The sequence below is a fragment of the Myotis lucifugus genome, unplaced genomic scaffold, assembly GCF_000147115.1.
Source record: "Myotis lucifugus unplaced genomic scaffold, Myoluc2.0 scaffold_10, whole genome shotgun sequence".
NCBI lineage: Eukaryota > Metazoa > Chordata > Mammalia > Chiroptera > Vespertilionidae > Myotis > Myotis lucifugus.
This window is the reverse complement of record NW_005871058.1, coordinates 7,885,195-7,911,932: the sequence shown is the minus strand read 5'-3', so window position 1 is coordinate 7,911,932 and position 26,738 is coordinate 7,885,195. Positions and strand designations below refer to the sequence as shown.

The following is a 26,738-nucleotide window of genomic DNA, read 5'->3' as shown; positions in this document are numbered from 1 at the left end:
CTCCCGCTCAGCCCAGACCTGGCCCTTGCAGCTCTCCTCCCAGAGCCCTTGAGATGAAAACTATTTGCTTGTGCTTCCGTAAGCCAGCAGCGGGGTTTCAGGCCCAGGCAGCAGATGGAAAAGGCAGGGGGGTGTCTCTCAGAACCTTTGAGGTCAAACAGGCTGGGCGCTGCCATCCCATTTGTAGGCAGGATTGTCTCTAAGTTAAGGACCTGGATCAAGGGATAATGGAGCTTCTAGGGGTGTCTGGGTCCCCTGGGAAGGTGGGAACAAGGTAGAGAGGTTTTTGCAGGGCCAGGGAGGTAATCCAGGACCAGACTGCTGGTGAATCCATGAACTCTGTGTGAATGTGGGAACCTTCCTGGCTTTCAAAACCAGGGCCAGAGTAGCCCGATTCCCCTGGAGCCTGTGGCTGGTCTGTCTAGGGAAGTAAATGGCAAAAGCCCTAAGTAGACAACCCCAGAGGAGGAGAATTCTGATTCTGTTTTCCCTCAGTTGCTATTTTGCTTTGTGCCCTCATACAACTGGCTTATCTCTGTGGAGGCTCAGTTTATTCACCTGGAAAATGAAGAAAAAGCCAGCCTTTCCCTTCTCAGCTGGGTGTCCCCAGCAGACATCAAAGGAAAAAAACAGGACTGGGTTTGGCATCCTGGTTGACAGTAGCTCTCGCTTTAAGAGGCCACAAGAGACTGCCCAGACAGAAAGCACCCTGGTTGTATCCTGAGCCTAGAGTTCCCTGTTTCCCTCTTCTTTGCCTGCTAAAGTCCCTGTTGTTCCTTACAACACCCACCTGAGATGCCACCTTCTCCAGGAAGTCTTCGTGACTCTCTCCAGGCTAGAGTCTCTCCCTCCCTCCCCAGGCTCACTAAGCCCAGGGCTTTTTAAATATATATATATATATATTATATATATATATATATATATATATATATATATATATATATAATTGATTTCAGAGAGGAAGGGAGAGGGAGAGAGAGAGAGAAACATCAATGAGAGAGAATCATTGATTGGCTGCCTCTTGCATGCCCCCCCACTGGGGATCGAGCCCACAACCAGGAAATGTACCGTCGACCGGAATCGAACCCGGGACCCTTCAGTTCACAGGCCGACGCTCTATCCACTGAGCCAAACCAGCCAGGGCAAACCCAGGGCTTTGATCTCTGCCACTAGAATCCTCCTCTTCCTATATTGCAGGCCTGTCTTCTTCCACCCGGTATCAGTGCCTGTGCTGGGCACGTCAGCGGGATGCCCATGCCTGCTCCTCTGAGGAAGCAAGGAGGAAGGAGAAACCAGTGAGCACACTCGGGGCTGCCTGCTGAGGGTCCACAAGGGGTCGACCTCTCGCTCTCACAAGGGGCCTGGGCTGTGTGGATGGGTATCCTGTGCCTGTTTGGACCCTCTTATTGGGCCTGATTCTCTGACCCTGCCCTCTCTGCTTGGTATTTTACTGTTTATGCTCTTGCTGGATTAAGTTTGGGAAGAGACTTTGGAGGAAAAGCCCCGACAATGAGCGTTTCCTTCCTTCCAGGGCTGGTGTAGACTTGGCCATGCCTGCCCTCTTCCTCCCGGACGCCCAATGCGACCCACATCCCTCCCTGCCCCCTCAGTGCCTGCTGTCCCTGGGCTCCGGGTCTGTGCCTAAGTGCCCCGGCCTGTCCCCTACCTGCCTCTCAGTGCCCACATTCCTGCAACCCCGTGACCACAACAGGGGACATTACACATTCCTGGTCTGGCAGCCAATGGTGTAAAAAAGAACAGAATGTCCCAGGGCCCCGCCTAGCCCCCAGCTTCACCTGGGCCCCTCCCTGGCCTGGACAAGGTAGGGGGTGATGGTGAGAACTCAGGAGGGAAGAGGATAAACCAGGAGGGAGAGGCAGAGGGGAGCTTCGTGCTGAGTGCCAGGAGGTACTCCCACTAGAATCCTCTCCACCACCTGGGGGGTGAGGCTGACCTGTGGGTGCCCTTGGAGGGACTCCCCAGGGAGGGGAACTAGCTCCTGGAAGCCCACTTGAGCCTCCCTCCATTGCTCTCCTGCAGGAGAGGGGAGAGTCCCTTTGGGGCTGGCTCCCGCCTTTTCACCTTCCTCTCTCTGCCTCTCCTCCATGCCCCCTCCCAGTCCTTCCTGCACCGGTCTCCCTTTTTCTGCCTTTCCTGCTCTCCTGGTCTCTCCCCCTTAGTCTCACAGTCCTGGCTTGTCTGTTTTCCTCGTTTTTGCCCTCCTAGCTTTGTGTTCGGGATCCTTCTCCCCAGTCAAGATTTCTGACTCTCACTTGCCAGTCTGTTCCTTGCCTGTCAGCTTCCTATCACTCCCCAGGCCGACTCTGCTTCTCTGTCCCTACTCCCAGGTCAGCCCTCAGGAGTCCTCCTCCTCCTGGTTCTCAGCTCAGACTCCTCCTCTGACCCTCCCCCGCTCTGCCCTGCTCACCTTTAATTGAGATGCTAATGAGGCTTCTGTTGCTTCCACCCCGGCCGGCAGGCGGGCTCCCAGGCCGGTCTCTGCACCTGTCAGGTGAGGGGGAGGAGAGGCTCTTGGCTGCCAGATTCAGCTAGAAAGGAACCAGTCCCAGTCCAGTCACAACTTGGGAGTGGGGAGCAGGTGGCAGCCAGGACTCCTGGAGACCTGCCATCCTTGGGACCTGGGACGGAGGGAGTCAGGACACAGCGAGTCAGGACACAGACCAGGCAGGAGCAGGACGGGAGACTGGAGGAGAGAACCTGGACTGAGAGGGGAGAGGGGGAGGAAGAGGAAGAGAGGCAGGATCAGAGAGCCTGGCACACAGAGGAGCCGGGCGAGGAAGGAGAGAGTTGGGAAAGAAACCCAAGAGAAGGAGAGAGAGGTGGGGGGAGAGGGGGAGAGAGAGAGAGACCAAGAACGGGACTGACTACCTAGCAGAGGCTGATGGCTGAGGAAACGAAAAGGGAGGTTCTGGGACTGAAACCAAAAGGTGACCTTATCAGGGAAGCAGAGGAGAGGCCACTCCAGCGAAACCCAGCTCCAGCTCTGGCCCTGGCTCCAGCAGGTCAGCGGGCTCCTGGGCAGGTGGAGGGAGGGAGGAGTGGGAGGTGGGCATGGCCTGGAGCAGCCTCTCTCTGGGGTCAGGCTGATGATGGGAAGGGCACTTGGAGCCCAGAACTCTGCCCTGACCCTGACCCTGACCCTCCACGACTCACCAAGGGCTCATGAAGGGAGACAAGTGCGAGGAGCCGGGGCCAGACCCCAAGCTGGCGGCGGCCCCCCTGCAGCCCACGGAGGAGGAGGAGGCCCTGATCGAGTTCCACCGCTCCTACCGAGACCTGTTCCAGTTCTTCTGCAACAACACCACCATCCACGGCGCCATCCGCCTGGTGTGCTCCCAGCACAACCGCATGAAGACGGCCTTCTGGGCCGTGCTCTGGCTCTGCACCTTCGGCATGATGTACTGGCAGTTCGCCCTGCTGTTCGAAGAGTACTTCAGCTACCCTGTCAGCCTCAACATCAACCTCAACTCCGACAAGCTTGTCTTCCCCGCCGTTACCGTCTGCACCCTCAATCCCTACAGGTCAGTTGGGCCCCCCGCCACTTCCTGGTGCCTGCAAGGGTGGCGCAGAGGGTACCGAGGTGCCCACTGGGCAGGCAGACCCTCGGGTCCAGGGGTAGAAGCCAAAACCGCCCCCAGGCAGACCTCCCTTTGGGCAAGATTGGGAGCTCCCCACTTGCTGGGCTGGCAGTTCTTTCCAGTGGAGTTTTCCTAGTGCCCAAGGCTTATTCAAAGTGTGGTGGTTGGACCAACAGTGCCTTCCTCCTCCCTTCCTCCTGCAAGCAGTAGGGGGCGCTGATGAGGTCAAGATGCTGGTAACTTCCCAAAGGGCAGGGTGGAGGTCATCCCCAGCCTTTCCCTGGAGGGAGAGGAGAGCAAAGAACAGGGCCTCCTCCTCCAGAGAAGAACCTATCTCAGGTGCTATGGCATGGGTGGTGGGAGCTGGCAGGGGTTAGACCCTGCTATGTCTGTCTTGGGTCAGATGGGGAGTTTGTGTTGGAGAAAGCAAAATGAGGGATGGCGGCAAAGCAATGGTGAGTCTTGAGATTGGGGGTGGAGAGTTAGGGAGCCAGAAGAAGAATGGGACAGGATAGCTGTTCCCCTGCTCCCTTGTCCAGCTGGTCGCCCAAAGACCCAGGCGGAAACGGGGAGGTGACCCCTGCCCAGGAGCCTGGTTGTGTCCTGAAGTTTTGGGGTTTCATCAGTGCTTTAAAAAAAAATATTTTATTGATTCTTTACAGAGAGGAAGGGAGAGGGATAGAGAGTTAGAAACATCGATGAGAGAGAAACATCGATCAGCTGCCTCCTGCACACTCCCCACTGGGTATGTGCCTGCAACCAAGGTACATGCCCTTGGCCGGAATTGAACCCCGGACCCTTGAGTCCACAGGCCGACGCTCTATCCACCGAGCCAAACCAGTTAGGGCTCGTCAGTGCTTTTTGCCAACGTTTGGTCTGGAAGCCAGAGGGGGTGGTAAACTGTGGAGAAGAAAGGAGGGTGGGGCTGGTGTTTGTATGTACCTTGTATTTGTGGTCACTCAGCCATGCAGCATGGTGGGAACTCCTGCCGCAAGCCAGACACAGGGCTAGGCACCTGGCAGATGGGCTTCTTAACAATTCATATAATTTTCATGGAAGGCCAGGTAGTTTGCCGGGTACGGGGAAAGAAAAAATGGAAGCGCGAGGCATATAGACAAATGCCTGCAGCGCACTGTGCTAATTATAATAAAGATTGTGTGAGGTCTAGTCTCTACCTTCAAGGAGTGGAAGATTTGTGGGTGCGTGTGTTTGCAATTGTGTGAGTGTGTGTATGTGGGTGAGCAAACACATTGGGTGTGCGTGCAATGGAGGATTGGGTTTGGTCACATGTTGGCGGTGAAGGTCCCATATAGTCTATTGTACCCAAAGGTGTGTCTTGGGCTAATAAGGGTTAGGACGTCCTGTCCTGCAGGGAAAAAACTGCTGGGCTGTTTTGTAGAGTGTCCAGGGTAAGGGGCCATTTACTACGAAGCTGCTTTATGCACCAGGCACTACTGAGTCCTCTACAGGCCTCTCCTTTAATTCTCCCAACAATCCTCCAAGACAGGTACTATTAATACCCCACTGGGCACTTGAAGAAACTGAGGCAAAAAGAGACAACTCACAGGGCCACAGAGATAGTAACTGAGCTGTGACTTACCCTCTGTTTGCCTGATCACAAACCCCTACCTCGTCTCAATACCCAAGATGCGGGATGTAGAATAAGGTGAAGTTTCCTGAGATGTTTACATGTCATTTCCCAGTTCTTTATTATTCCTCCCTCAGCCTCTTTTCTCTTCCCTGGGTGGCCACTGGCTTTGCTCCTCTTCTTCCTGGCCCTCTGTAGCTCTTCTGCCCTAATCCTTCCCCCTTTTCCCCACCCCTCATTGCCTTTGGCCTTGGTGGAGAGGAGGGACACTGGACTGCTCTGAGCCAGCAGGGAGGGAAGGGCTAGCAAGCAGGAGGGACAACAGGCAGAGTAGTAGGTGCTCAAAAACTATTGAGGTTGAACGATGTAGGTGAGAAATGGAGAGGGCAGGGGTGAATCTGTTGAGGCCTGCATATTTTCTAAGGTTCTGTTGGGTGCAGGCCCTGGACAGTCCAGGAAAAAGCCTCAGAGAATGAAAACCAGAGCCTCTGCCTCCATGTGCCTGAAGGCCGGGAGACAGGCACCCATACAGAAAGAATCCCTTGTGCCCGGCCGGTGTGACTCAGTAGTTGAGCACCGACCTATGAACCAAGAGGTCATGGTTCAATTCCCAGTTAGGGCACATGCCCAGGATGCAGGCTTGATCCCCAGTAGGGGTCGTACTGGAGGCAGCCCATCAGTGATTCTCTTTCATCATTGATGTTTCTATCTCTCTCTCCCTCATCCTTCCTCTCTGAAATCAATTAAAAAAAAGAAAAAAGAAAAAAAAATTTCTCATGCATGATGGGCTGGGCTGCTGCAGGGCTTAGTGGAGAGAGCACCCAGGAAGGGAGGGGAGAAAGGGGAAGCTCCTCTGTGCAGAGGAAGGTTATTGAATACCTACTATGTGCTCGACCGGATACTGGATGCTTTACAAGCACTACCTCATTTAATCCCGACAAGCCCATGGAGGCAGGCGTTATTATTATTTCCATTTTGCAGAAGAGGAAATGGAGGCGAAACAATTGAGCAAGGTCACACAGCAACTAAAGCAACAACAAGAGCACCAAGAGCTAAAACTTACATAAACTTAATATGTGTCAGACAAATTAAATTCTACATTAATTATTTAATCCTCACCACAGACCTCTGAAGTACGTACCAGTATTACTCTCATGTTATAGAAGAGGAAACTGAGGTTAAATAACTTGCCCAAGTTAACACAGGAAGCAGGCAGTAAACCTGGGATTAAAAAACAATCCCCCCGCCCCCATCCCCAGAAGCCAGTGCCTCCCCGGTTAGCAGCCGAGTAACAAATCAAATGTGTTTGATTTCAAAGCTCTTTCTCCCATTGCACTTTGAGGGTCCAGGTAGAGGCATCCAGTGTTGGGGGGTGGAGGGAGGGAGGGCAGCTGGTGAGAGTCCCTGGGGAACAGCAGCAGTAAGAGGAGGGGGTACTAGTCAGGAGTACAGGAGGGAGGGGTCTAGGGCTGTTGGCTTCTGTTCAAGAAGAGAGGCAGGAGTGGGTGGATAAGTTAATGCAGCCTGGTAGGTAGTGACCCAAGTGTGAATCATGCCGGTGGCAGGTGCAGGAAGCAGAGGTGAGATGAATGACGCCTACAGGGGAAGAAGGGAGGAGGTGGGAGTCAGTAGGCAAGGTAACCGAATGAGGCAAAATCAGACCAGGGATGCCCACTTAGTGGCCGCTGGGCAGGGCCAGCAGAGAGGGAGGAAGGAGGAGGAGGTGCAGGATTCTCTGCTGCTTCGTAACTTCCAGGAAAGGGGTAAAGGCTAAAGACCTACCACTCTAAGCAAGGATGTTCTAGAGTCCAATGTAAAGGGTCAGCCACTGTGGTTCCTTTCTTTCCGGCCAACACAGGAAAAGGTTTTGTTCACCCAAGAGAGAGGGCCAGTCTTCCCATCTATGGAAAACAGAACATAACTTTTCACCCAATTCTTAGAAGGATTTAGGCTTGAGTTATGGAAGGACTTGAGATTCTTAACAACGAAGGAGGTCATGGACTTTCCTGAGATGGCAGAGCAGGAGGCAGGGCAGCAGGAATGGGGTGAGGAGAGGGGCCGTTCCCCAAAGGGAGAAGCTGCAGGGAGGGAGGGCAGGAATCTGAGCTAGGTCTTCCTGTCCCTATCCCTGGTGGGGAGATCTATACTTTCTGCAGGATCCAGAAGTCAGGGTCTGGGGTGGCAGGCCTAGCAGGGACAGAAACCCAGACCCTTAAAGCCGACTCCTCCCACTGTCCTCTCAGTGATGGGCTCAGGAACCTCACTATCTCTGGGAAGCTGCTGTAAGAAAGTTCTTCCTCAGTTAAAGCTGCAGCTGACCTCATGATAGTATCTGCCCTCTGGTCTTGGTTCTGTCTCTTTGAAGCAACCCTAAAGACATTGCCTCCTTCTTTACCCAGGGTCATCAGCTCTGGTGCCCCTAGGAGAGCAGAAACTGTGTCACAGCTTGCAAAGTCCACGATTGCTTTCTGATCCTCTAACCAGCTTGTTAGGTGAGGAGAGAAATACCACCCTCGAGGCAGATGAGAATATGGAGGCTCTGCAATCACCTAGCTGTTAAGTGGAGGGATCAGAATTGGAATCTGGTCTTAGGATCCACTTTTATTAAGACCAGAGTCACATGATAGATGCCTGGCAGGCAGTGCTCCTGTGTCTCCTTAGCGTTTTCTTCTCCAATCATAGTGATAGTAACAGTAATGATAATAAGAACAACAGCAGCAGTTGTACCGTACCTACTCGGCCAGGTGTTTTGAGCTGTACTACTTTTCATAGGTTAGCTCGTTTCATTCTCATGGCAACTTCATGCAGCAGGTCCTATCAATACTCCCATTGTATAGATGGTGAAACAGAGGCACAGAGGATAAGTAACTTCTCCAAGGCTAACTGCCTAACCTGGCAAGGTTATGAGCCTGGTTAGAACTTAGTTCCTGTGTCTTTTCCCTGGATGAAATGGTTTCTAGAGCTCTCACTACCCTAGTCGTCTATCCTCTGAATAATTATTGGTTTGTGAGCATCTATTACTCTTAAAATGTCACAGCCAGGGCTGCTTCCACATGTGATCTGAGAGCTCAGAACCAATTCTGGAGGGGTGGGCTGTCCCCAGGTGAGGAGATGCTGTGGTGCAGGCCGGGTTCATATAGGGGCCACGGTGGAGGGAGCATGTCTCCCAAGCTGGGAGACAGGTTGGAGGTGCTGAGATGTGGAGGAGAATGGAGCTGGGGAAGTGAAGGCTTCAGTGATCCTGGAGGAAGGAGGGCTAGGTCCCCAGATGCACATGGCAGGGGAGGAAGCTGGTGAGTTTCCGGTGCCCAGTCCTGTCTCGTACTTCCAGAATGCTGACTGAGAGTGCTCAGCTAGGGGCTGCCTGGTGTGTGTGTGTGTGTGTGGGATGAGGGTTTGGGCTAATCCCAAGGTTGCCTGTTGAGCATGAAGATCATGTGAGAGGAGATCATCCAGGGGAAAGAGGGAGGGAGGAGGAGACACAGGTAGGAAGAGAACAGGGTATCAACCCCAAGGCTCCCAGTGTCCCTGACCCTGCCAGTCTGTCCTGGGTGGAGAAGAAGGGCTGGAGGGGAGATGGCCAGCTGCCAGGAAAGATTTTGCTGCCTAGTCTTTTTTTTTAAAAAAATATATTTTATTGATTTTTTACAGAGAGGAAGGGAGAGGGATAGAGAGTTAGAAACATCGATGAGAGAGAAACATCGATCAGCTGCCTCCTGCACACTCCCTACTGGGTATGTGCCTGCAACCAAGGTACATGCCCTTGACCGGAATCGAACCTGGGACCCTTGAGTCCGCAGGCTGACGCTCTATCCACTGAGCCAAACTGGTTAGAGCATGCTGCCTAGTCTTAAGTGTTTCCAAGCCTCAAGGCAGAGTCGTAAAAACAGCTGCGGCCATGGAGTCCAAAAAGGCTGGGTTCATATCTTACTCCCTGTACGTCCTAGCTGAGTGACCTTGGGGGAAGTTGCCTGGTTGATGGGCCTCAGATCCCTCAACTGTAAAATGGAGATAGTAATGCCTGCCTGATCGAATTATGCAACGGTTCACCCTCCCCCCCTCCCCCAGTGCAGGGCTGCCAGAGCAGATGAAGATGAGGGTGGTGACCATGACCTGGGTAGGAGGTCAAGGTTAGAAGGGCTGGACTGTCTTGCTGAAGCCCTCTTGTCTGCATTCTACACACCCTCAGCCCTGGTTACTTCTCACCTGGGTCCTTCTTCTTGCAGGACATGATCTGATGTAATCAGTGGTTTTGCTCAGTGGGCAGTTTTTTAGTGCTAGGTGTTAACTGAAAGGGAGAGAGTGTTTCTTTATTGAAGGGGTGATATGGGAATACTTCTTGCTGCCTCAAGCTAAATACTGTAAGGGGAGAGAAGCAGTGGTTGGGGAGTGATGGCATTCTGTACTGAGCCTGGGGGCCTTGTCACAGGTGGGAGTTGAGGAGCTGGTCAACAAAGGCCTCTTTGGAAGAGGCAGGAGGGAGGTGAATATGAGGAGGGCCACTGAAGGGTGAGCCTGGCATAGGCACAGCATGGGCTCAGTGGAGAAGAGAGATGTGGCTTGAGAAGTGACAGACAGCTTGGAGTTGGTGATGAGAATGAGGGAGGTGCAGGAGGCAGAAGAGGGGCACAGAGGGACTTGAGACAGGTTGGGATGGGGGCCCAGGCAGGGATGTGATGGCTCATGTTGTGAAAATAACTCCAGCTAAGTTGGGGCACCTGGATCCTTGCAATGTGACTACGAGGAAGACATTTGGGCTTCTGGGTCCGATCTGTGTCTTGCTGATATTTGATGGCCTCTTCGCTTTGATGGGCCTCAGATCCCTCAACTGGAAAATGGAGATAGTAATGCCTGCCTGATCGAAGTGTAAGGCCCACTTTACAGATGAGGAAATAGGTTGGATTCAGAAAGTGTCCTTACCAACATCACACAGTTAGAAAGTGTGACTGGGACACCAGGACCCACATCCAGCCGACTAACTCTGGTGTTCGTTCTGGGGCACCTTTACAACTTCCTGAAATAGCCAGAGCTGGTAGGGACACAGTGAAGGGCAGTGTGATGGCTAGAGAGCTTTCTGACCCACTTCCGCATTGTGTGACCTTGAACAAGTCACCCGCCTCAGGTTTTTCATCTGTAAAAGGGAATGGCAATAGTATTAGCTAACAGTGGTTAATAGTATGCTGAATTACTCTGAAGATTACATTAAATAATGTACATTCTAATACCACAGTGCCTGGCTCAATAAATACTAGCTATTACAGCTATTCTTTTAATTACCAGTAACAAACAAATCTCTCAGAATATCACACACACACCTTCAACTTGAGCTACATTTTCTCCTATTAGGGGATGAGGCTGCAGCTGGAGCTGCCAGAGGTCTTTATATTTCAGGAGGAGTTCTTCCATAGATATTTATCCTCCAAATGTCTGCCTATCCCAAGGTCATGAAGATATATATCCCAAGGTCATGAAGATATACAGTATATATACTATATCCCACGTTCAAAGGCTGTTAAATCGTGTTGTTTACCCATATCTTCAGGGGGAAAAAATCACTTCTACTGTCGTGGAAAACAACCTGCTTCCCTATTTATAATGGTCTGGCCCTCTAGCAACTTCAGCGCGAAATTATAGCTAATTTGCCTACAAACGTCAGGTGGTCACAATAATCTGGACACTCAATGTATATCTTTGAGAGTCTTTATGGTTTTGAATTTTATGCTTGGGTCTATGCCTTAATTTTTGTGTATGGACTGAGGTAGAGGTTGAAGATCATTTTTTTCCTCCAGTACAGTATACAAATTGTTCCAGCGCCAAATGTTTAAAAAAAGTTATTTTACTGCCTCATCTGATGTGGCTCAGTTGGTTGAGAGTCATCCCATTCACCAAAAGGTCACTGGTTCAATTCCTGGGCAGGGCACATACCTAGGTTTTGGGTTCCCCAGGTCGGTGTGTGTGTATGAGGCAACTCATCTATTGCATTGCTGTTTCTCTCTTTCCCTCTCCCTCTCCCCTCCTCTCTCTCTAAAATCAATACACACACACACACACACACACACACACACACACACATTTTCCCCATTGAATTGGACTGGTGCTTTAGGAAAAAATCAGTTGACCATATATGTGTGAATTAATTTCTGGACTTTATTCTGTTCCATTGATCTATTGTCTGTCCTTACATAAGTACTACCCTATTTTGATTATTGTGGTTTTACAGTAAGTCTTAAAGTCAGGAAGAGTAAGTACTCCAACTCTGCTCTTCTTTTCTAAAATTGTTTTGGCCTTTCTGAATTCTTTCCATTTTCATATAAGTCTTAGGACCAGCCTGTCAATTTCTTTAAAATAATGTTTGCTGAAGTTTTTATAGGGATTGTGTTGGATCTAAAGATCTATTTGGGAGACATCTTAACTCCATTGGGTTTCTGATCCATAAACATATATAACTCTCCATTTTTTTTGTTCTTTGCACTCAGCAGGATTTCTAGTGTAGAGGTTGGTCTTGCACATCTTTCATTAAATTTATTTCTAGTATTTGATGTTGTTTATGCTATTTAATATGGTGTTTTTATGATTTCATTTCCCAATTTTTTGTTGCTAGTATGTAGAAATATGATCAATTTTTGTGTATTGATGTTGTATCCTGCAACCTTGTTTAATCTATTACTTCTAGGTGTGTGTCCGTGTGCGTGTGTGTGTTTTGTTTTGGAAGGTTCTATCCCTAAGGCCCTGCTACTCTGTACTTTCATGATAGAGACGGTAAGAGGACCAGTATTAGGAAGAATGTGATTATTTATCCTGCAGTGTTTAACTTAGGGAGTTTGGGCCCCACCCAAAACTCATTAAAATCTAATCCTGGTGGGGAGGGGCAGTTAGTGTGCAGCATTGGTATTTTTTGAAGTTCCTCGGTAGAAGTGCAATTGAGAACCCCTGGTTTAGAAGGTGCGGGGTGGCAGACAGGACCAAAGGCCCCCCTCCCCCGCCCTCCCCCCCCCCCCCGAGGGGATTCGGGTGGGATGAGTGAGGGGCCCAGGTCAAGGTCACCCCCTCTTCTGTCTCTGGGAGGGGTACACAGTTCCGGGTTCCCTTCTAGGCCGCGGCGAGTGGGAGGACAGCGCCTCATCGGCCGGCGCCGCCTGCCTCTCCCTTTCAATAAACAGGACACTGGCCACGATAAATGCCGTCACCGCTGGGGCTCACTGTCGCCTCCGCTAATCCCGGCGGACACACCTGTCCACCCCCCTCCTTCCGCCTCACCAGTTTCAGAGGAGAAAACTGAGGCCCAAAGGCCAGGCGAGCTGCCCCCCAGCCGACCCTTTCCCCATCGCCCCTCCAGGTACACGCAAATGAAAGGGGATCTGGAGGAGCTGGACCGCATCACGGAGCAGACGCTCTCCGACTTGTACAAATACAACTCCTTGAACACCTTCGGGAGCCACCCCCGCGGCCGCCGCGGCCTCCGGGAGACCCTGCCGCACCCCCTGCAGCTCCTGTGGGACCCGGCCTCGCCCCACGCGGCCCGCAAAGCCCGCAGCGCCGCCTCCAGCTTGCGGGACAACAACCCCCCGGTGAACTGGAAGGACTGGAAGATCGGCTTCAAGCTGGTAAGGCCCCGCCCACCGCAGGCCCCGCCCCCGGCTCCCACAGGCCCCGCCCCTCCCGCTCACAGGCCCCCGCCCACTAATGGCCCGCCCCCCTCCCCCCCGCCCGACGTGCCAGCCCACGCCCTTCCGGTTCCGCCCACTCCCCGGACCCGCGCCCTTTCCCCACCCGCCTCTGTTGGCTAGTGATGAGCCAGCGCTTCGGCAGCTGGCTGTCAAAATTAATACATTTTGAAAAATAAAACGAAATAACATATCTCTGAGAGTCAGCTTGTGGGGTCTCTCCTCTCCGGGGGCTTCTGTGGGAGCGTTTAGGTGGCCGGAAGTCAAATCTGCTGTGGAAAATGCCCCTTTCTGAAATACAGGTCCCCTGGTGGGACTTATTTGGGAACCTCCAGTGTGATAGGGAACCGGGGTTTTGCAGGTCTCAGGCAGAGAATCAGGAGACTGTGAAAACGCAGACTTAAAATGTGTTTCAATGAAAAATTTTAAAAAATAGAGAAAGGCCATACCACCCTGAATGTGCCCGATCTCTTCTCTAAAAAAGAAGAAAAAAAAAAGAAGAAGAAGAAAGAAAGAAAGAGAGGAAGAGGAAGTGGGAGAGCAGCAGGGGGAAGAAGAAAGAGAAGCCTCCTTTAATCATAGCTAGCTAGTCCTAGCTCTATTGCTGGGACAAACCTGTTGGTCCCTCAGTCTTCCCATCAGTGAAATGGGGAGAAGAATCCTTGCTCCACTCTCTGGCAGAGACTGTATAAATGACAGCTTCTGGTCTCCTCGGCCCCCCACTCCCTTAATCCCATGCCCTCTGGTCCACTCTCCAACGGGCTTCTGCTCCTCTCTGCCTTCTGTTCTGGTCTACTCCTGGTTCCCCACTCCTGTCTGTCAGTCCTCAGGACCCCAGACCCTTCAGTCCTTGATCTTGGCCCTCTGACGCTCTGGTCTCTGTTTCCAGTGTAACCAGAACAAATCCGACTGCTTCTACCAGACATACTCATCAGGGGTGGATGCGGTGAGGGAGTGGTACCGCTTCCACTACATCAACATTCTGTCGAGACTACCAGACTCCTTCACATCCCTGGAAGAGGACAAGCTGGGCAACTTCATCTTCAGCTGTCGCTTCAACCAGGCCTCCTGCAGCCAGGCGTGAGTCTGTCTTGCCTGCCTCTGTGCTCCCCACCCCTGGTGTCTCCCTCCCAGAGCCAGCCTGAGGCCCAGCAGGAGTGGCACCCAGGAAATGCTTGTTGACTAAATAAATGCCTGTACAGAGGAGGGGATGCATTGACCTCAGGTCCACACCTCTGTCCCCTGGATCATTCTGTAGGACTTCTGCTGCTCCCTGCAGGGCAGGGTCTGAGTGAAGTAGCCTCAGATGGCTGCCCTGGGAAGGTTGGGGTGGAGGTCCAGCTTTGAGAAACCAAGAGCTGGAGGCATGGTTCCCTGTCTATCTAAGGCCTCTTTCTCACTAGCATCAAACTCAAAAGTGCCCAGAAGGTCGTCTGGTTCCATCCTCCACTTTCTCAGATGAGATGGGCAGGTGTGTGGTGGAAATAGCATGGACTAAGTGAGGGGTTAAACCTGAGTTCCTGCTTTGGCTCTGTTACTTCCTGACCAGGTGAACCTGGGCATTTCAAATCACTCTTCAGAACTTGTTTGTTTGTTTGTAAAATGGGCTGAAAATGAGATTTATCCAATGTTCATACAACAAATAGTTTTGACTGTCTAGGCCAGTGGTCGGCAAACTCATTAGTCAACAGAGCCAAATATCAATAGTACAACGATTGAAATTTCTTTTGAGAGCCAAATTTTTAAAACTTAAACTATATAGGTAGGTACATTGTTATTAACTTAATTAGGGTATTCCTAAGGCTTAGGAAGAGCCACACTCAAGGGGCCAAAGAGCCGTGTGTGGCTCGAGAGCCGCAGTTTGCCGACCATGGGTAGGCTATGTGCCAGTCACTGGTCTAAGGCATTTGGGATGCATCAGAGAAGAAAATATATAGAATCCTTGCCCTTTTGGCACGTTTACTCCAGTGATGAAGATGGTGATAACATACATCTCCAAGTGCATGAGATGTCAAATTTTAGGGCACTTAGTAAACTATAATGACTGTTGGGTCTCATTACTCTGTACTCAAGCAGAAGTGACTTGCCCTAGGCCACCAGGCCAGCCCTAGTTTAAGGATTCTTTCCCCCAGGGATTCTTTCTGTTAAGATTCCTGTCATAATGACCTTGTAAAGAGGTCATGGCAGCTGCTAGCTCTCTGAGGGCTGGGAGAGGCTAGGAGTAAGGGAAGTTTCCTTCTGTAGTCTCTGGCTCCTCCTACCCCCACCTTTTCCTCCCTGATTCGGATCCTTAATTTTCAGGTGCCATCTTCTTGCCTCTGCCTGGCTGAGGAAGGGTGTTGAGGCAGCCTCTCCACTCTACAGGGAGCCCTTCCCTCCCATGTTGCTGCTGAATGGCAGCAGGGCCAGGTGTCACCTGCTTCTGCCTCCACCCCTCACCTGGCACATACACTGCCCAGCACACGATTTTGTTCCTGCCTCTATCTAGTCTTATGTTTGTTTGAGGACAGGAGCTGCCAGGAAGTGGGACAGTAGCAGCACCTGAGCCTGGGTCAGCTCACAACTGCCACCCATTTTCTCTAGCTGTCTGTCACCTTCCCACTGATCCTTTCACTCTGCCTGTCCTATGCTCCTACCTCCCTATCAGTGGAAAGACCAAGGTTCATCTCAGTCTTGATGCTTAGGTCACTTCCTTAGCTCAGAGCCTCATTATTTCTCACCCAGGTTATTGTTACCACCATCACCACCTGCTCCCAATTTGCCTTTCTGCCTCTATATTCTCTCTTCATTCTGTAATCACAGGAAGCTTTATATATTACTGTTCTTACTTCAATTCACTGTGCTTAACTGTGCCAGTTAGTCCTGTTTAATATCCTTCAACATCTCTCATGGCCTTCAGAATCAAGTTGAAGCTCTTTATCATGTCGTTCTCACCAAACTCTTCTCCCCAATGTTAGGCACCCTTTCCCCTTCTCTCAATATTTTTTAATTTAATATATATTTTTATTGATTTCAGAGAGGAAGGGAGAGGGAGAGAGATAGAAACATCAATGATGAGAGAGAATCATTGATCGGCTGCCTCCTGCACGCCCCCTACTGAGGATCGAGCCCGCAACCCAGGCATCTGCCCTTGACCCTAATCGAACCTGGGACCCTTCAGTCCTCAGGCCGACGCTCTATCCACTGAGCCAAACCAGACAGGGCTCAACATTTTTTTCTTTAAAAACAAATGTATTGAGATATAATTCACATACCATTAAAACTATCCTTTTAACATATACCATTTAGTGTTGTTGTGTGGTTTTTGTTGTTGTTGTTTTTTTGGTATATTCAAAGACTTTTGCAACCATTATCACTAATTTTAGAACATCTTCACCCCAAAAAGAAAGCTTGTACTGATTAGCAGTCATTCCCTATTTTCTCCTCTCCTCTAAGCCCTGGAAACCACTATTCTACTTTCTGTGTCTATAGATTTTCCTACTGTAGATATGTCATATAAATGTATCATACATGTGTTCTTTTGCATCTGGCTTCTTTCACTTAACATAATGTCTTCAAGATTCATCCATGTTGCAGCATGTATCAGTACTTCATTCCTTTCAGTGGCTGAATAATATTCCATTGTATGGATATACCACATTTTGTTTATCTATTCCTTAGCTGATGGACTTTTTGTGTCCTCGCCCCCCCCCTTTTTGGCTATTATAAATAATGCTGCTATGAACATTCCTGTATAAGTTTTTGTATGGATATGTTTTCATTTCTTTTAGGTATATACCTAGGAGTGGGATTGCTGGGTCATATGGTAATTCTATGTTTAACATTTTGAGGAACTGCCAGGCTGTTTTCCAAGTGGCGGTGCCATTTACAGTCCCACCAGCAATGTATGAGAGTTCTAAATTCTTCACATCCTTCATTTATTATTGTCTGTCTTTTTTACTTTAGCCATCTTTTTAAAAAAAATTGATTTTAGAGAGAGAGGGGAAGGGAAAGGGGAGAGAGAGAGAGAGAGAGAGAGAGAGAGAGAGAGAGAGAGAGATTTGTTGTTCCACTTATTATGAAAGCACTTGGTTCCTGTATGTGCCCTGACTGGGGATCAAGTAACACTCTAACCAACTGAGCTACCTGGCCAGGGCTGATGTTAGCCATCTTAATAAATCCCTCTAATGTTAATAGTAAACTTATATAGCTCTTCCTAAGTGCTAAGCACTGTTCTGAGAGTCATTTAATCCTCATAACACCCCTGTGAGGTAAGTAGTATCCCATTTTACAGATAAGGAAATTACAACACACACAGATAAAGTGATTTCATTCGTCCCACAGCTAATGTTAGAGCTATGATTCAAATGCTAGTCATTTAGTACTGGAGTCTGTGCTCTTCACGTTATAATGCTTCTCATATGTTCTTACAATATACTTGTGTGTATCCCTTTGTATCTGTTTTTGCACAATGTGTATGTAATATAAATGGTGTTGTGTTGTATATCTCATTTCACCTCTTACTTTTTTTACTAAGCTCTCATTTTAAGATCCATCCATGTTGCAGCATCTGCTCTGTTACCTGCTGCATAGTGTGCATCCACACATGGCATCTGTCCCCTCTACCACTGAGCAGGGCTCACAGGCCCCTCAGCCCTGGCCTTTCATAGTTTCCTCTTCCATCACTCCCTGAATCCAGCCTTTGCTCTGGAAATGTTGACTTTCTAGTGCTTTCCAGAATGTGCACCAATATTTCACACCTCTGTGCCTTCTTTCTTCAAGGCCAATGGGATATTCCAGATCACCTTGTTCCAATCTCCTTATTTTACAACTAGAGGCACGATGCACGAAATTCGTGCAAGAGTAGGCCTTCCTTCCCCTGGCACCCGGGACCCAGGCTTCCCTCGCAGCCCCAGCTTCGCCTGGCTGGTCATCCAGAAGGACGTCTGGTCTAATTAGCATATTAGCTTTTATTATTATAGACTAGAGGCCCAGTGCATGAAATTCTTGCACGGGAGTCGGGGTGTCCTTCAGCCCGGCGGGCACCCTCTTGCAATCTGGGACCCCTTGGGCGATGTCCGACTGCCGGTTCAGGCCCAATCTCGTAGTCAGATTGCCCCAACCACTCTGCCTGCCTGCCTGATCGCCCCTAACCGCTAGCCTGCCTGCCTGATCCCCCCTAACCACTCTGCCTGCCTGCCTGATCACCCCTATCCCCTATGCCTGCCTGATCGCCCCTAACCTTCTCTGCCTCGGCCCCTGCCACTGCGGCTTCATCTGGAAGGACATCCGGAATGATGTCCCGAAGGTCATTAGGCTATCTGGTATAATTAGCATATTACACTTTTATTATTATAGATTATTATAGATGAGAAGAATAAGCTTAGAAAAAATGACCTGCTCAGAGCCATGCAACCAGAACCCTACTCATTTCTGCCTTGGGATCTGATCTTCCTCCTCTCAGCTCCATGCTCACCCCTGGCCTTACTCTCTGCTGTTCCCTTCCATTTCATTCATTTATTAACTATTTACTAACTGTCTCCTATATGCCAAGAACTATGCAATTAACCCAGAGATGATACAGAGATGAATGGGATCTGGCTCCCGTCTTTAAGGAGATCAGAATCCAAATGGTGAACTATGATTTAGACATGCGAGAAGCTAGGGACACTGCAAGAGTCTCCACAATGCAACACAGTGACACAAGAGAGGTCACAAGGCCAGGCAGGTCAGGTGGCCTGCTGGGAGAAACCCGGGCTAGCAGGTAAATGACCTGGGTTTGACTCCTAAGTTGTCATCACTGTTTGTGCCCCATCTTCCTCTTTTGTGCTGTGGAGATGATGCCCTCGCAGGCTGTTGGCACATAGTAGATGACCAGGAAACAAAACGTTCTGAAAGTCCCTCCCTCCCTGGTCCCTTTTCTCTGTGACCCTTCTCTCTCTCCCTCCTGAATAGGAATTACTCTCACTTCCACCACCCGATATATGGAAACTGCTACACTTTCAATGGCGAGAACAACTCCAACCTCTGGATGTCTTCTATGCCTGGGGTCAACAATGGTGAGCAACACCCCATACTCTCAATCCTTGACCTCTGCCTCAGCCCTTCCTACTGCCCTGCCCACCCACATTTACCCACCTTGAGCTCCATCCTAGAGATACTGTGAGCCTCTGGGCATCACCATAATGTGCCTATCTCAGTCCTGGAAGGAGTCCTCGCTGTTCTTTCTCCACTATGGGTACCACGTTGTCTATTCCAGGTGTGATAGGAACCCTGTCCCAGTCCTTCCAGCCCGCCCCCAGAATCCATCCATTTGTAGGTCTTTCTGCTTTGCTCTCCTTGGAGCATTAGGAACTGGGCAGGGTGAGAGGGTGTTTTCCATCCCCTAATGCTTTTCCAAGACCTTCCCCCAACTCTGCTCCCTCTACACACCCCAGGTCTGTCCCTGACACTGCGCACAGAGCAGAATGACTTCATCCCGCTGCTGTCCACAGTGACCGGGGCCAGGGTAACGGTGCACGGGCAGGATGAGCCTGCCTTTATGGATGATGGTGGCTTTAACTTGCGGCCTGGTGTGGAGACCTCCATCAGCATGAGGAAGGCAAGGATGCTGCCTGGGAAGCCTGGGAGGAGAGCCCTAGATTGGCGAGGGGCATGGGAAGTGGTGTTGACAACCAGAGGCTGAGGAGGGGGATCATGCAGGCTGGGACCTTGAGTATGTGGAGGTCTACAGGAGCAGAAACCAGGGGCGAGGGGCTGGAAGAGTGGACACCAGGAAGAAGGGAGCAGAGGGGTGGGCCTTGGATGAGAGTGCTTAGAAGGGATTCAGAACATGCTTAGGATTCCAGGGGATGCTGTGGGCCTGGTATCCTTGAATGTGGCACTGAGGTGGATGTTGGGGCCACTGGGAGCATGTTTTGAAATGGGGAGGCAGACAGGAGAGGCTGGCAGGGTAGGAGATGCAACCTGAGACTGAGGGAAGACAGAGGATTCAGGAGAAGGCCTGGGCCACTGCTCTGCTCTGCGACCTCTGACATCTTGGTGTGTGTGTATTCACAGGAAACCCTGGACAGACTTGGGGGCAACTATGGAGACTGTACCTATAATGGCAGTGACGTCCCTGTCAAGAACCTTTACCATTCCAAGTACACACAGCAGGTAAGGCCAGTCTGTTTCTATGGCAACCATCTCCCAGGCCTGCACTGTTGGTCAGTCAAAACTGAAGGGTGTGTGTGTGTGTGTGAGTGTGTGTGTGTGTGTGTGTGTGTGTGTGTGTAAACAGGGGAAAGAGGGATGGATGTGCAGCACAGAGAATTGTTTGTCCTTCCCTTCTCTGTCTCTTCTGGGCTGTTTGTGGGCGAGCGCAGGCCTGACCTCCTCCCCCCTCACTCTCCTCTCTGTAGGTGTGTATTCACTCTTGCTTCCAGGAGAGCATGGTCAAGGAGTGTGGCTGTGCCTACATCTTCTACCCACGGCCCAAGCATGTGGAGTACTGTGACTACAAGAAGCATGATTCCTGGGGTGAGAGTCCAGGAGGGAGCCCCTGGGCTGCCCATCGACCAGGCCTTTCCTGAGAGCCCTCTCCTCTCAGCACCCTCATCTGTGGGGCTGCTTCTGCCTCTCACTGGCCCTGATGAATTCTCCCTGTCTCTTGTTTTCCAGTCCTTAGACTGGCCTCTCTCAGTTTCCTATGCACTATCTCTGTCCCTCCCTCACAGTTTTTCCCCTTCTGTTTTGGCTTCTGTGTGTTTATAAAGGAACTAGAGGCCCAGTGCACAAAATTGTGCAAGGGGCTTGGCCCTCGCAGCAGCCCCAGCTGCCTCTCGGGCCCACCCGCCTCCCACGGTCCGGTCTAATTAGCATATTAGCTCTTTATTATGTAGGATGGCTCTGTTTAAAATAACTTGCAGCATAAGGTAGGGAGAGCGTGTGAAAAATCTCCCCGTTCCCTCCGGGGCCTGCTGAGGGTTCTGTGCACACTCTGCCTATAGCTTCCTCGTCTCACTCAAGGCTCCGGGCCAGGCACTGGGGTAACTCACTGGGTGCAGGGAGGAAATACCAGAAGTTAAATGTGTCTCTATCATTCTCTTACACATCCCATTTTATGTATGTTTTATAATGTCCATAGTGCATCAATTCAATAGTAGCAGGTATGTGCTTTATAAACCAAATACATATACTGGAGCTGCTCATTTAAGAAGTTGTTACCTCCAGGAGGGCACAATCAAAGAAGTCTGGAGAGCCCTGGAGTCTCCTCCTTATCCTGGTCTGGGAGTAGACAGATCCCCTTTTCTGTTCACTACAGCTGGGCTACTCAGCAGGGAAGCTGTGTACTAGGAAGCTGAGGGAGAGAAAATCCTAAACAGGAAACCATGGAGACAGAGGGTTGGCTTTCCTGGTGCACATGCTCTTATCCCTCGCAGCTGACTGATCCTCCGGGGTCTCCTTCTCCCAGGTTCCCCTGGGACCAACTCTCCCCCTGCAGGTGGGTGGCTGGCCATTGCTGGAGGACACACACCTTCACACCTCTCAGGACGAGGCAGGGGCCCTGCAGACCCCGGAGTTCCGTGTCTGCCTGTCTTGGCTCTGTCTGTGTTGATCTTGCGGCCTCCTTCCTTTCCTGGGTCTGCTCCACCCAGCTCTTTCCCCTGCTGGACTTTGTAGTTGTGGCCTCCCTTCCTGTGTCTCTGACCTTAGAAAATCATAGAGCATCTGAGCTGGTGTGTTTCTTCCTGGCCTCACCTTCTCCTCTCTCAGATAAGCAAGCTGAGACCCTGAGGGGAGACATGGCTCCCTGCCCACTGCTCCCCTCGGCCCCCAAACAGTGATTTCTAAGTGTTTGTGAGTTTGAAGAAGATCTGTGGGAGAAAAATAACAGTACTGATTGCTGAGAAGCTGTGAGGAGGAGGGAAAGGCACTGGGTTAAAAATTCAGTCTGTTGCGTTTCCTAAGGACTGCTCACTCCCCAGAGAAAAGGGCCCCGCTGTTTCCCAGTCTTCCTAATTAAAGATCCCCAGTCCTGGTAGACTGAGAAATTTGGGTCAGAAATGAAGGAGGACTTCCAGACTGGGTGACTAAGAGTAGCAAGAAGAACAATATAACCTTACTTAGACTTTGGCAAATGGGGGAGAAAGGGAATCTATAATCCTACTGTTCTTTCTTTTTTTTGGTAACAGCTTTTTGAGACAATTCAACCCATTTAAAGTGCACAATTCAATTTTAAGATAGTTTTAGGTTTTAGTATAGTCATAGAGTTGTGCAACAATGGCCACAGCCATTTTTATCACACCAGAAAGAAACTTTGTACCCATTTGCACTCTTCAAGTTCCCCATTCCCTGCACCCACAGTGCCCTTCTCCCTCTCCCACCCCCCACCCCCCACACCCTTGGCAAACACTAGTTTGCTTTCTGTCTCTAGATTTGCCTGTTCCGTACATTTCGTATATGTAGAATCATGTAACCTATGGTCCTTTGTGACTGGGATATTTTCAAGATTCATCCATCTTGTAGCATGTGCAAGAACTTCATTCCTATTTATGGCCAAATAATGTTCCATTGTAGGGACAGACCGCATTTGTTTATTCATTCATCACTTGATGGACATTTGGGTTTTTTATACCTTTTTTTTTTTTTTACTATAGTGACTATGAACATCTGTGTACAAGTTTTTGTGTGAACATATGTTTTGAAGTCTCTCGGGTATATACCTAGGAGTGGAATTTCTGAGTCAGATCATAGCTGTATGTTTAAAATTCTGAGGAACTGCCAGACGGTTTTCCAAAGTGGCCGCACCATTTTACACGCTCAACAGCAATGTAGGAGGTTCCAGTTTCTCTACAGTAGCACTTGCTGTTGTCCTTTTTTAAACTGAATTTATTGGGGTGATGTTGGTCTTTTGTTCAATTATAGCCATTCTAGTGGGTATGAAGTGATATCTCATTGTGCTTTAATCTCGTTACTTTACACAATTGTTCCCCTTCTTTCTGACTTTCTAATTTTTGTTTAAATCCTACACTTCTTTACATAGGTGTAGTGTACCGCCCCTCCCCCCCCCAAATTAGCTTAATTTCTTAAACTGTTTTGGGTGCAGCCACTCAGGAGACATCACGGTAATCTGATACTCTTGTGAAGGGGGTGCCCGGGATCTTGAGAGGCCTCTTGGGTGTGGGGCAGAGAAGGTTGAGGTGTCCACTCTGCACCCACAGGCTACTGCTACTATAAGCTCCAGGGTGCCTTCTCCTCAGATCGCCTGGGCTGTTTCACCAAGTGCCTGAAGCCGTGCAGGTGAGTGTCCCCTTCGCCTGGACACAGGTTGGGCAGCGGGCTGCTTGGCTGGGTGGAATACGGGTACTCAGCTAAGCCTTTGAGTGGAAGAGCCCCACCCCCATTACTGAGTGCCTCTCTCCATTCCCAGTGTGACCAGTTACAAGCTCTCTGCAGGTTACTCGCGATGGCCCTCAGTGACATCCCAGGTAAAGTGGGGAAGGGGAAGGACAGGGGACGTGTGTATGACTCTGTGGTCTTCTCTGGGTATATCTATGTGGGTGTGTTTGACCCCACCCCCAACTCTGTAAGCCTGGAGCATATGGGTGGCCCCCTTGACATTCCAATTCTCTCCCAGGACTGGGTCTTCCGGATGTTATCCCTACAGAATAATTACACCATCAAAAACAAGAGGTCAGTCCTACCCTGGTCCCAGCCCCAAGAAAGGAATCCTTGGGAGGAAAATCAAATCTGGAAAGAAGGATTGATACAGTTGATTAGAGGAGGGTGTTTGTGAGGTTCTGAGAAGTTAATCCTCTGCCATTTCTTCCCACCCTCTCCCCTTCTCCAAAGAAACGGAGTTGCCAAACTCAATGTCTTCTTCAAGGAGCTGAACTACAAAACCAATTCTGAGTCTCCCTCCGTCACGGTACGTCCTGCCTCACTGAGCCTGTGATTTTCTGGGGGGTCAGGGAAAACAAGGGGTTGCCTTTGTTGGGCCAGAGTGTCTGGGCCTTGAAGGTAGGGGACCAAGGAGAGGGGTGAGGGGGAGAGGGTTGGAAGAAGGGGAACTTGGCTGGGGGATGAAGCCTCTTGGGGTAGTGGGAGGGAAGGGTGTGCCAGGTGGGTATGACTTGGACAGAAGGGGTCCAGGGGGCCACTGAGAGGCTGAGAGGGGTGGCTGAGGACCTCAGGTAAGGAGGGATAGGACTCCTCTGCCGGAGCCCACCCTGGGCCCTCTGCCCAGTGGTCAGTGTGCCTTTCGCCCTCACAGATGGTCACCCTCCTGTCCAACCTGGGCAGCCAGTGGAGCCTGTGGTTCGGCTCCTCGGTGCTGTCTGTGGTGGAGATGGCGGAGCTCATCTTTGACCTCATGGTCATTACATTCCTCATGCTGCTCCGGAGGTTCAGAAGCCGATACTGGTCTCCAGGCCGAGGGGGCAGAGGTGCCCAGGAGGTGGCCTCCACTCCAGCTTCCTCCCTCCCTTCCAGCGTTTGCCCCAAGCTCTCCTCCCTGGCCGCATCCCTGCCAAGCCCTGATACTTCCCCAACCTTGACTGCCCCTCCACCAGCCTATGCCACCCTGGGCCCCTGCCCAGCTCCATCCAGCTTGGCAGGGGCCAGCTCCTCTGTCTTCACCCTGGAGGAGCCCTGAGAGGAAACCTGAGAGGAAAGGAGGGTGTCAGCCCCCGAGGCAAGCAGCTTCCCTTGGTGGGTGGGGACAGACCTTGGCAGGATTAAGGAATGTTTTGGGCTTGTTCTCAGCTGCCCCAACTGCCTTTGGTGTGGAGGAGGAAAGCGGGGTGAATAAGGAGCTACAGAAATTGCTTGGAAAACAGGAGCCACGGAAGCTGCCCAGAATTGCCCTTGGCTCCTGCCCAGTACCCCCTGGTCCTGCCTCTAGAACCCTCTGGCTTCCTCATCCAAGTGGAGAGAAATCTCCTTTTCCCTTGGATCAGCCAAGTCAGACTTGGAGCTTTGACAAGGAACTTTGCTAGGAAACAAATGAAGACCAGAACAAAACACACAAGGGCACACAAAGGCATGCCCAGGTCTCCTACCCAAGGATGACTGAAGCCAGTTCTGACTGGCCCGGCCACACTGCTTTCCAGTGACACGGACCTTTGCTCCTCTTCTTGAAGTTGGGTGGGGAACCTCACCCAAAAGCCCCCTGAGTTAGTTCTTGGGCAAGTCCCCTTCCATGACTCCCCAGAGTAGGGCTGGAGCAGACCAGTGCAGTAAAGGTTTGGTGTTTCCAGTTGGACCCACGACTCTTCCAGCCTCATCTATACCCCTACCACCACCACCCCCCGCCCCCCACAGCCCATCCTAGCACTCTGCCTGTATCCTTCACACCTCTGCAAGTCGTCTCAAACTATTTCCTAAACCTGGAAGCTTTCCCCACCATTGGCTGGAGAACTCCTATGCATCCCTTAGAACCCTACACAGACACAACTACTTCTATGAAGGCTTCTGCCCCATCTTGTCTTCCCCAGAATTGATCACTCCCCTCTTCCCTGGACTCCCATAGTGCACCATATCATTGGTTGGAATGCTGATTTTGCATTTTACTTTCCTGTTCATTTGTGTCTGCCTCCCCAACTAGACTGTGAGCTCCTTGTGGTCAGGGACTGTTGTTCATTTATGTAACCTCAGGGTCTAGCCCAGTGTCCGACTTGGAGCAAGTAGGCAGGCACTCAATAAATATTTGTTGCATAAAAAAATGTCTGGAGAGTTGAATGGGGTGCCCTATAGGGGGTAGGGAGTGGATCTGAGTCCCTGGGTCTCTGCTCAAGCTCCTAGGAGGTCCTGGGGTGGGGGTGAGGAAGACAGACTCTGACCCCTCAGCTTCACTATGGAAATGACCATTCTTTGGGGGCCTCAGGAGAGACAAACTGTCTTGCTAGTTCCTCCATGGACATTGATATGCATCTGTTATGTGCCCATCACCATGTTAGGGTGGGAGGGCAAAGACGTGGGCACTCCCCTCAGACCTACTAGGCAGTGCTTGGGATAATCCCCCACCTCCCCTAGTCACGTACTCCCTCACCCGTCCATTGTCTGAACGTCCTTTTCCTCCCAACTTTAGTTACCATCATCAGTAATCTTTCATTCCATTCTTCCATTCGCGGAGCACCCACCACTCACCACCCAGCTGCAACATAACGTCCTCATCTGCTCCCTCCCCATCAACTGCACAGTTGTGGTGGAGGAGGATGAGACTCAGGCCACATTCTTCTGGGCCCTCAAAGCCTGTGTATTCTCATTCTTGCATCATCCTAGAGTGAGAGCAGTGGGAATCCTCCCAGGTTATTTCTTAAAACTATGTTTTTTATTGATTTCAGACAGAGGAAGGGAGAGGGAGAGAGAGATAGAAACATCAATGATGAGAGAGAATCATTGATCAACTGCCTCCTGCACACCCCCAACTGGGGATCGAGCCCACAACCTGGGCATGTGCCCTGACTGGGAATCAAACTGGGACCTCCTGGTTCATGGGTCAATGCTCAACCACTGAACCACACCAGCCAGGCCCTCCCAGGTTTCCATAGAGAAGAGACTGAGGGATGTCTGAGTGGAGCCTGGGTTTTCGAGCCCCTGGTTCCTCCCCCCACTGCAGCATGACACTTGAAACCTAGAAGTTACCCTTCCTTGTCACTTTGCGGACATTTCCCTTACTGCCCTGGTCTTACTCCCCTCAGTTACAGTCTCCCTGTCCTGAGGAGCCAAGTGCATCTTGGGAAAAGAGGAAGAGATAGTGAAGGGAGTGGAGAGATGGATAAGGTTGTGACCAGGAACTGATGCGGTGCTTTCCGACTTCCCTTTCCTAGACGCAAGCTGATGAGAGGGAAATGGTGGTGTTACAACAGTCTCTTCCGTCAGAGCCCTCAGGCTCAGTCCGCCCTGTGTACTCTCTGCCACAGC

At 50.7% G+C, this 26,738-nt stretch overlaps 1 protein-coding gene across 6 annotated transcripts; it reads left to right on the top strand.

Moving 5' to 3' along the window:
- The first annotated feature begins 1,197 nt into the window (after positions 1-1,197).
- On the top strand, positions 1,198-25,537 carry SCNN1A (sodium channel epithelial 1 alpha subunit). Of its 6 annotated transcripts, none has more exons than XM_023749959.1 (14): positions 1,198-1,295; positions 2,962-3,023; positions 3,179-3,542; positions 12,524-12,791; positions 13,741-13,931; positions 18,786-18,889; positions 19,268-19,431; positions 19,890-19,988; positions 20,234-20,351; positions 23,036-23,114; positions 23,245-23,302; positions 23,452-23,507; positions 23,667-23,742; positions 24,088-25,537. In XM_023749959.1, the coding sequence occupies exons 1-14, from the start codon at positions 1,249-1,251 to the stop codon at positions 24,466-24,468; spliced, it is 2,067 nt and encodes a 688-aa protein (XP_023605727.1). In that variant the 5' UTR covers positions 1,198-1,248; the 3' UTR covers positions 24,469-25,537. The 6 variants fall into 6 exon arrangements, with proteins under 6 accessions (XP_023605727.1, XP_023605730.1, XP_014307090.1 ...); XM_014451604.2 differs by lacking the exon at positions 1,198-1,295 and adding an exon at positions 1,399-1,908; XM_014451602.2 differs by lacking the exon at positions 1,198-1,295 and adding an exon at positions 1,975-2,512.
- The last annotated feature ends 1,201 nt before the right edge of the window (positions 25,538-26,738 follow it).

What these genes read in the sequence shown, in the direction of transcription:
- SCNN1A (XM_006084141.3), top strand. Translation starts at nt 2,903, where the DNA reads ATGGCTGAGGAAACGAAAAGGGAGGTTCTGGGACTGAAACCAAAAGGT. An exon ending in ATTCCAAGTACACACAGCAG is followed by an intron (nt 19,989 to 20,233) that starts GTAAGGCCAGTC and finishes TCCTCTCTGTAG; the next exon opens with GTGTGTATTCACTCTTGCTT. An exon ending in CAAGAAGCATGATTCCTGGG is followed by an intron (nt 20,352 to 23,035) that starts GTGAGAGTCCAG and finishes CTGCACCCACAG; the next exon opens with GCTACTGCTACTATAAGCTC.